This window comes from Corvus brachyrhynchos, unplaced genomic scaffold (genome assembly GCF_000691975.1).
Source record: "Corvus brachyrhynchos isolate BGI_N302 unplaced genomic scaffold, ASM69197v1 scaffold162, whole genome shotgun sequence".
In the NCBI taxonomy this organism is placed as follows: domain Eukaryota; kingdom Metazoa; phylum Chordata; class Aves; order Passeriformes; family Corvidae; genus Corvus; species Corvus brachyrhynchos.
Window position 1 is genome coordinate 5,263,447 of NW_008236696.1, and position 9,931 is coordinate 5,273,377.

The window sequence follows — 9,931 nt, forward strand, 5'->3', positions numbered from 1 at the left end:
TAGCTGTATGACCATTCTTCCACAGCCCTGATGGTTAGATCTACAAGGGCATCGTATGCATTTGCATCTACTCTCTCCCTTTGTATTAGTAACAAGGACCTCCCAAAACATAGCTTATAGTACATCATATCCAGGCTCCAGAGGGATTTTAGGTATCACCACCTCCTGCTCTTCCCTTATGGTTTTTACACTGGGTTGCAACATAAGGTGCAAGTGAGGGAGGGAGGGAAGTGGCAAAGTTGGGAACACACAACTGAATTAATGATGGGATTGTCAGTCACTTCGATGTCATGCCCCACATCTACACACCATGCACTGGCATTGATCTTGCCCTGCCCACTTGGCCCAGGAAGGCAGTGAGAGCCTCTTCTCGTGCTGAGCCACCATGTCAGTCTTGGTCGCCATCAGACGACTCCTCCTCTGCCTCCTCCAGCCACTGGATAAACTTCTGGAGCTGCAGAGAGAATGAAATGTAATCGGGTAACAACTGACACCTAAGAGATGCTGGAAATGCTCAACAAATACACTGTGTGAGTGAGCATCACCATCATGCACAAGAGAGAAAGTGCTTCCAGGAGAAGCAGAGAAATGGAGGCAGATGGAGGGAGAGAGAGACAATTAGGTGAAAAACAACTGGTGTGACACAGACAAATGCAGACTGACTAAATTCCTGAAGAAGACTCCTCCAGTCAGACAACCCTCCAACACTCACCAAAAAGACAAAAGCTTGAGAGTTTTTCAGAGCTTGAGGGCAAAGAGATGGCAGCTGCACCTTAGCTAAGACATGTTAGGAAAACTCTGCTGGGAAAAAAACTAGTCTCTCAGAAATTGCTATTAAAAAGGCAGCTCATTTTATGTTTTAACTGGGTTTGAACAAGCAGCTGGAAGCACTCCTGACCTATACTAATAGCTGACTTTGCAAAGGTTTTAAACAAAGTTGTTCTTCAAATGGCTTTTTTTCCTCTACTCCTCTTCCAGATCCAGGGAGGAGGACTGGATCAGGGCTCAGCCAAACTGCAGCACAAAGTTCTGCCTGATGGAGGAGGGAAGTTTATATGCTCCTTGCAACAGAAGCCAAATGAAACCACTCAGTACAGCAAATGCTTAGAAATATATGTGAAGGGACTGCTGAGCCAGGAATGAAAGCTTCAAAGGAATTGCATGGGGCCAGCACACAGGGCATTGGCCTAAAGCCCATTTCAAATGGGTGTTGGCTTAGACAAGCCGTGCTGCTACTCCAGAAAGTGCTGGCCTCGTGCTACAGAGAGCCCACTAAAAACAATCCTCATACCACCTCCATTCCTCATCCAAACAGGATGATTATGGCAGAATGCACAGAAATGCCAGTTCTGGAGAACAAATCTGTGTTGCTTAGTGTTCAGTGCACTGCTGTGTTTCTTGGCTTACCATGTGATGGCAGCTGCTCCACAGAAGGTGACAGTGACACCGAACTTCCCTCGAAGTTTCTTTCAGCAGCTGTTGTCTCTCTCTCACCCCCCACCCCGGCCTCTCCAAACACCTTTGGGACTCACCCGTTGGTTTTTACGAAGCTGCTTTCCTTTGTCAGACGTGTCCCGCAAAGAGAACCAATTGAGTATTACATCTTCTTCCAGAATTTCCAGCTGGTAAAATGTCATCAACACCTGCATCAATTAGAAAAGAGCAACAGGCTCTCTATAAACTCTTTTGGGACTAGCTCATGTCCAAGTACAAAGTTTGCACGTAATCTGTGTCTCTCAGCTCTGTCTTCACCAGAAGGCACTCAGTCTGCTTCATTTTCCTTTTGCTGTTAAAAATAAGTGTGTTTCTCCTACCAAGCCTTATGTTCCTGACAGATGCTATGACACAGAACAAGTCGAAGTTCAAGCCCATCAGCTTCAGCTTTGAGGATGCTGGGTATGACTGAGAGCAGTGGGCAACAATGGGTCACAGAGGATGTCAGTTCAAGACATAAGTTCTCTTTAAAGCAACCCAAACACCATCTCCAAAGTAGATCCAACAAGCAACTGATGCAGGCTCACATACAACAGTGACACGTGCAGAGGAGCATGAACCTATCCAGCTCTGCCCCAGGCTCCCTCCTCCTGCCAGCTCTCTCTTTGCAGTGCCTTATGGCAGGTGTCAAAGCAATTGGTCATTCATCAGCTCAAGCCCCTGCCTGGTGAGCGAGGGGCAGACATGACCAGGCTTTCTCAGGGTGCCTTTGTGCTCAGGCAGAGCAGGCACTTCGCAGTCGGTCTCCTTGCAGCAGAGCACTAACAAAGCTGGCTGCCAACTCCAAATATAAAGTGTCACTTCAATTCCCAGCCTCTAGGGAAACCCAGCCCCTAGAACAATGGACACATGCCAAACAATTGCTGTAATTCAAGGACATTTTGGCTCACCAAACTGAAGGCTTTTGGCTCCAGTCCTAAGTGCTTTGCCATCAGCCAGAAGCACTGGTAGCAGAAGTTAGGATTACTCTTTTTTGAGGAACCAAGAGTTAAGCGGGCTCTAGGAGAGCTCTCCCAAAACAGACAGGGGCTTCCTGAGTTGCTGCTAAAGGAGACTTGCAATCCGAGTCAAATGCTCTCCATGTGATAGGGCAGACAGAATGCAGGGATAAAATATTTGTGAAGGACGTTGAGGAGGAATATATGAAAATTCTCAGAAGCAGGGAGACAGATAATAAGCCACATGACAGGTTCCCTTTTTTCCCAATTTCATAACTAGCTCTGCCTGAGTAAAATCCCACTTTTATTCCCAGCTTCTCTGCTTTGCACTCCAACATAGGATAAACCATTTAGCAGTTAGATCCCAGGGACCATGAAGAGATAAATGAAGTAAAGCTCTTCCTAGAGCAAGTCTCTGGCCTCTTCCAGCATCACACAACAAGGGCATCTATGTTGGAAGCTGCAAAATAATAGCTCCCCACAGACTGCAGACTGGTAATTAATACTCACCCTCAGCTGTGCTCCCTCAGAGGCACAGGCAGACACAGAACTACTTATTTTTTAAGAAATTGTTATAGATGGATTTTCTACACACCCTCTCCACTGAGACCCCAAAATCCTCTCCCCTAAAGCAGAGAAGTAATGATGTAAATAGGATGCATTCCACTGTGAATCTAGCAAAACCAGATTTGGGAGCAGATACTCACTTTAGCTATTGATGTGCAGAGACTGTCGTGTTCCAAGAAGAATTCCTCAATGGCACATAAGGCATTCAAGTGATCTGATGCTCGTTTTATGTAGTTCTTAAACAACGGAGTCCAGTTCTTCAACAGCTGCAGGGGGAAAACACAGAAGAGCTCCTGAGCTGAGATGGATGGGTGCACTCAGCCCTGTTTCTCAGCTGTTTTACACCAAGAAAGTGACCCAGGGAAGCATTTTATGAAACCATTCAACTGACTACTTCAGGTATTTGACCCTCTCTGTCCATGAAACAGATGCTTTTAAGTCTCACATGTGAGGACAGAACCTGGTTTTACTAAGCAGCTTTCAGAGTATCTATTAGCTTGTTTTTGCCTCTCTGGATGGAATACCAGATCATCTCAATAAATGTGTTCAATGGAGTCTGGTATTCAAACAAAATCTCTTCACTGCAGACCAATAAGGAGAGATACCTACATGCTATTCACAGCTTCCCCCCACAGAGCAGCTGACATTTCAGTGGAATTTTCCTTCAAAGCAGAAGGACGAATAAGGAAACATAGAAAAAGATAATGCCAAGTTTATTACCAGCTGCATAGAAGTGAACAGTGAAAAACAACCACCCCTAAAACAGGAACACGTCAGAGCAGCCCCTAAGCGCAAATCACACGTTTGCTGTGTGCCTAGAGGCTTGTTTGGATCCTGAAGCCTGCTGCAGGGAATGGGTGGGAAGGATGAAGGGCAAGAAGTTGTTACACTATTAGTTGTTCTCTCCTCCAAGGCTTATTTTTCTTGAAGTCTTAAGTTTAATGATTTTAGTGCTGCCTCTTAAAACAATATTTCTGTCTGAGTCACCCACAGCTCTTTCACTTGTACATATCTGGGAAATATGCAGCAGGGAGTTCTGCAAAGCAGCACAGACTGACCTGAATCTGGGATAGGAGATAATAGTTAGATCCCTGTCCATAAAAATTTTAAAGGTATCAGAACTTGGATAAGATACAAAAATTCTTCATTGGCCACATCATGACCTGACCATCCTACAAAAACATGTAGGAAATTAAATCAGAGTTCCACATCTTTTTAAATGGAGTAATTCAACAGCACATGATCCTGAAACTATATCCCTGGCATGCCTGCACAGATACACTGGTTTGCTGTGCCTTCAGCAGTGTCTCCTTACAGAACACACCTGGTCTGTTTTGAAGGGAAAGTGGCAATTCACAGGGGCTTGGGGTGTGATGAAGAAGCTTTGAGTCACCTGCCTTCAGGGTTAATCAGCATTATTCTGTCCAGGATAACTGAGAGAGGGAGAGCTCCAGGACACACAGCGGAGCTACAATCCAGGCTATGGAGATAGTCCAGGCTGGTGTGGACTACCAAAGGTAGCCTGAGCTAGGAAACAGTGCTCATCTGCTCTGTAGTACTGCACTCCATCACCTCTTCAGACATATTTGCTATGTAACCTTGCTGCAATTTGCATACCTCAAGCAGAAACAAAGAAGGGGATTAGTACAGACAAACCCATCTGTACAGTGGTACATTGACTGGTTTAAGGAACAACAGTAACAGTACAGAATGATCCTGATCATCATGGTACCACAACAAAACAACTGAGGGTTCTGTGGCATATTCCCAGGAAGTATTTTAGTGTGTAGCAAAACACTTAATGCTAAACACCCTCCCCTCCTCTACAACCATCTCCGCATTTTTATTATTCTTTGGACTCTTCACCTCAACTGCAGTAAAGCTACTGCAAAGTTCCTTCCCGGCTAAGAAACACTTTGTAATACCCTTCTATTAATGCCTTTAAATCATAAGCAGGCACAAATCTAACCAGAAGCTATTGAGTTTCTGAAAGAAGGTTATTTATATAGAAAACACTCCCAACCCCAGGACTCAATCCAGTGTGCCTATTGCTGGAAAAGGGAAAGAAGAAAAAATACACCATGTCAAGTTTAGAATGTGCACTGCACTGTAACTGGTGCTAATGGGGAAAGTAGGACTCAGCCCCACAGAGCCCCCAGTAAAAACATCCTCTAAGCTTGTATGACCAGAGAAGCTATTTTGGGAGTTTCATGAAAATCTAAACTGGAGAATTAGAAGCTTCCAATGTGGATTTGATAAAACACTGAAAAACATGAGAAGTTACCTGACAGAGAACCCTATGGACAATATCACAACTTTCCAGGCTTTGACTCTACCTGGGTAACTCCTCAAAACAATCTACAATCTGGAGAAAGCAATCAAATTTCTCTGAAAGGTTGATTCATCTTCCATCAAACCCAGTCAACAACACTCTAACATCTTCAAGGATGTTTGTGATCCATCTCTCTTGTCGGAAGGACAGTCTCAATACCAAGATCATTTTACACTTACCACCAGCACGGAACACCATCAGGAAGTACATGCAAAACACGATGGACAAAACTGTAATTCCAACCTGTTGCACCACAACAGCATCTATGCTGATCACCATAAATGGCTTCAGTGACAGCAGAGACCCATTTGGTCCCCGAATAAGCAATCCCATAGTGTGTTCACATGCACACCATTACAGAATCCCAGTTCTGGGAAAGGTCTATAGTTCTAGAAAAGGTCCATTTCTTCACCATCTCTGCTTTACAACTTGTACAAGAGCTGAACGAGATGCCTGACATACATCAAACTGGATACCTCTATTTCTCAAGCCTCCATGTTTCATCTGAAAATAAAGCCCACGGGCATATCCTTTACCAGATGCTTGTTTCCTAAAATTGCTGCAACACTTTAGAGCTTCATGCTCAGGGGCCAGCACTTCAGACCACATAGTGTGGTTTCAAGACAAACCATACATCATAACTATGGCATTCTCACAATTTCCCCTCCTGAGCTGTCTGGGACTGCTCTACCATAGGTTTTACATAAGCAATCCATCTTACTTCAGCATCTCTTGGTCAGAGTTGAGCTACAAAGAAAGTGAGAAATATAAAACAGGTCTATAAGGTTCAGTGGGCTTTTGATACCCATCCCTCTCAGGATGCAAGTACCCCCACCTCACACAAAGTAACACTTTTCCATAACTACTCCATCATGAGCAGCTCTCAGCCCAATAGTTCTATTGCCTAAGGCAATTTTGGCTGCACACTTCAGCAGCAACTGCTTTCATTACGTACGAACCTCTACCAACCCTGTGCTTGGGATTCACAAGGTGTAAATAAGAATTAGTAAATTAATGGAGTGTACTTTTTACTAACCAGGGAATCACAAGTTGCAGAGAAGCCACTGTTCCAGATGCTGTATGACTTCTGCCCAAAGAACTGGTCTTTTCAGAGCACTGCTGATAAACACACAAAGCTGCTGTCTCAGAAGACCAGTGATGTGTGTTTAATAAGCCTTTGAAGGCTGGTTCACTACATGTATTAGAGGCACATCTCATCTCAAATATTGGGTTATTGTAACAGTGACAAACATCATGTGTGCAAGTGAACACACCTGTACCTCACCAGGACACTGTGCAATGCAGTGCAGAAAGTCAGCACAGCAATTCTGCACACAGTGAAGGCACCAACCGAGGCACAAGCTGTCCCAGAGAAGGATTCTCTAAGAAACTTCCTGGCTGTTCTTTACAAGGGAGCATCTGGAGATACTGGCTGCCATGATGGCCAACTGGTTTGACACCTGGCTTTCTTTGATAAATCTAAGGGTGATTTGTATTTCATAAATGAACACAATTCCCTGCCTAGACAAATGCCACCTGCCCATGACATGAGACATGATCACTCTAAACAATACATTTTGATTATTACTACTTCTCACTAAAGGTGAGTTGACTTGCTCTCTCTGCTGCTAAACATGATTTTCTTTGATGAAAAATATATGGACAAAGTTATGCAGAGAAACTCTTCATGTACTAGCATTGTCTTTAGCTTCTAGGGGTTTGGGGCAATTACGCAAAACCTTATGCATTTATATGCTTCATCCTAGACTAGAACATCTTCTGACTGGGTGCTGCAGTGAAATTCTCCTTTCCCACTCATGCTAGAGTAGGAGCCTAATCTGGGAGACCAAGAGATGCCATATCCCAGCTAGGTAAAAATCCCCCCATCCTATATAGCTACCAATTCTACACAAGCTGCTGTCTAGATGTACTTAGAATCTAACACCTGCTCCAACATTTTCTTCAGTCCTCCTCCTTCAATTCTCTTTTTCTAGGACAGGACATGCTATTCAAGAAAATAGTGTGGAAAAATGAACAAAAGCAAGCAGAATTTAAACAGTGAGCAGCAAAATCTCACTAAGCCATCTGGGGAACAGATCAGTTTACATGGATGTTTTCTGCAGAAGGCATCTCCATATCTCCAAGAGGTGAATTAAGTAGCATGCTTACACAAAGGAGAATTAGCTTTCCACCCTTTCCCATCAATTGAAAGCACATACTTCCTCAGAGAAAGGATTATGAGGAAGTCTAGTGTTCCTCTTAAACTCAATCTCCTAAAAAACCAACCAACCAAAAAATAGTCCTAAAAAGAATTGAAGTAGTCTGTCCCAAACATGTGTCAGACCTACTCATTCTGAAAGAGCATCTTCATAATCTGTAGAGTTTGCAAAGTTAAATACATAAATGGACTGTAAGAAGGAGACAAAAATACTACAGTGACTTCAGCTTGGGTGAACAAAACCATTAAGAGAAGACTGCCTGCTTTCTAAAACAGATCCTACCCTATTTTGTCTGCCATAAGGCAGGAAATTGAAGTTGGTACACCCAACTATACAATCCATCTCCCTAAAGACAAAGCAGAACTTTATCTTTGCACAAAGACAACAATATTGTGCCTTTGCATTTGGCTGAGAAAAAAATTGGCACCAATTATACTATGCAGAAAAGTAAGACCTTGGAAAGGATCCCATTGGGAAAGGAGCACTCCCCACTGCCCCAGGGACAGGCCTTGACATGGACTGAAACTGGGTTGCTGGAATGCAAGCCTGTAAAGACATCTCTAACAGACCTTCTCTTTCCTCTTTTACAAATGAGGCACTTCTACTGTCTCACACAGGCAACAGAAATAACCACAGGGACTGAAGTAGAGCTCCCACACCTACAGTCTCAGCTGAGCTCTTGTCAAGTAGGAACAATGGTTTCAGTTCATTTTTTCTTCTACAGAAGACCAAGAGGCTCATGAACTCAAGGAGTTCAAGTGGCTCCAGGCTTAACCAAAGAGACTTCTCAGGGAGGAACTACCTGGGGCACACAGAGACACTGCTACACACTGGGAGACAAGCCCAAAGAAGAGTGAAATGGAGCAGGACTCACAGGAAGTAACGCTGAGAAATAGTTCTGGGAGTCCAGGTTTGCATCCAGCTGCTGCAGTGGGAACTCCAGGATCACTTTACTGAGCACCTGCATCATCTCCTTCAGGCCAATGTTATATGCATACCTACGACAAAAAAGGCAAAAAACCCTCAAGATTTCACACTATCTGATCTCTGCAGACTGTGGCTATTCACAGAGATAAAGCAGAAAATCTGATTTTCATCTTCTCAAGCTATGTTTTATGTGTTTGGTTGGTTTTCCAAATATTCAGACAATAAACCACCCTGCACTGCATCAGGCCCTGCATAAGGCTGTAAGTCCTGAAAATCTGTTATCACATTGGAACAAGCTGCTGCAGGGACAGCACCCTCACATTTACCAGAGTGCTGTAGGAATGCTCTTGCACAAAAGAAGGCAAACAGGTTTGGATTTGAGAAACACTAGATAAAAGGCACTCTGTGTTCTAGACTTGGTGCTGTAAAAACACTGTGGACAAGCCACAGCACAGCACAGCCCCAGCTGCAGGCAGCTGGCTGAATGCTGCAATGCCCAGAGCAGCAGACCCTGCATGAACTTTCAGGCAGTTGTGCCAAGAACTGGCTTGTTCTCTTCAGTCCACAGTTATTCAGCAGCAATTCAATCTCTTGTTACAGAGCTGGGGCAGGAAAAGCCTAACCACCACTAAGGATGCTAGAGATGCAGCTGCTACTCTCCATCAACTCCTGCTGTCATTCAGTCATGATGTCTAAGCTGCATTTCTCATGCTCCATACTGATAAAATGTCTAACAACAGGCATTCACGTGGTTTCTCCTCTTCTTTTGACACATCTGCTGTCAATCCCAACTGTTCAGCATAAGGGACAACAACATCCCTAAGGACATCCCCAACTCACTTGAGGGAGTTGATTTCCAGGACCAGGTTGTCACAGGAAATGTTTTCTTCTTCGCCCCTTTGTAACGTACCCAGAACCTCATTCTGGAAAACTAATACAAGAAAGGTCAGGCAGTTAGACATGAGGGAAAAGCACAGATTCTTCAAACTGCTCATTACTGAAGGAATGACACCCTTCACAAAAAAAGCATTCTGACACGATATCTGTTTGCTCTCTGTAAGCTGACACAAACCCACAGCAACTCTACTTATAAATAGTGGGATATAATTCAAATCAAGGAAACCACCTACTAGATATAATTGGTCTATCTGCAGAAACCAGTACAAAGGTATTTACCTCTGCAGCCTTTTAGAGCAGCGTTTTTATTATACTTTCACAGTCTAGTCTTTCCTATTCAGACAAACCTCATCTTCCCCTAACTGAAAATATGAATTCAAATCTAAAATTTATTGGTTTAATTTCCTCTGGGGAGATATTCCAACATGAGAAAGTTTTTGAGTTTTTCCAATTTGGCTTGAACCTCTTTCAAATCCAGGTAAGCTTAACACAACGAAACAGAAAAACAAAACATCTCTGCCTAGTGGCCACTCCTACAAGGACATTTATTTCTTCAG

The 9,931-nt window shown here is 43.7% G+C and overlaps 1 protein-coding gene across 1 annotated transcript in view; it reads right to left on the bottom strand.

Annotated features, from left to right (window-relative positions):
- Positions 1 to 325: 325 nt before the first annotated feature.
- The window catches only part of EIF2B5 (eukaryotic translation initiation factor 2B subunit epsilon), a 15,892-nt gene continuing 6,286 nt past the window's right edge, over positions 326 to 9,931 (bottom strand). Inside the window, exons 11-15 of the mRNA XM_008644530.2 lie at positions 9,318 to 9,408; positions 8,425 to 8,548; positions 3,140 to 3,265; positions 1,533 to 1,643; positions 326 to 454 (exon numbers count right to left, since the gene is read on the bottom strand). Coding sequence (XP_008642752.2) covers positions 389 to 454; positions 1,533 to 1,643; positions 3,140 to 3,265; positions 8,425 to 8,548; positions 9,318 to 9,408 — 518 coding nt within the window. The 3' untranslated portion in view covers positions 326 to 388. The remainder of the gene's footprint in view (positions 455 to 1,532; positions 1,644 to 3,139; positions 3,266 to 8,424; positions 8,549 to 9,317; positions 9,409 to 9,931) is intronic.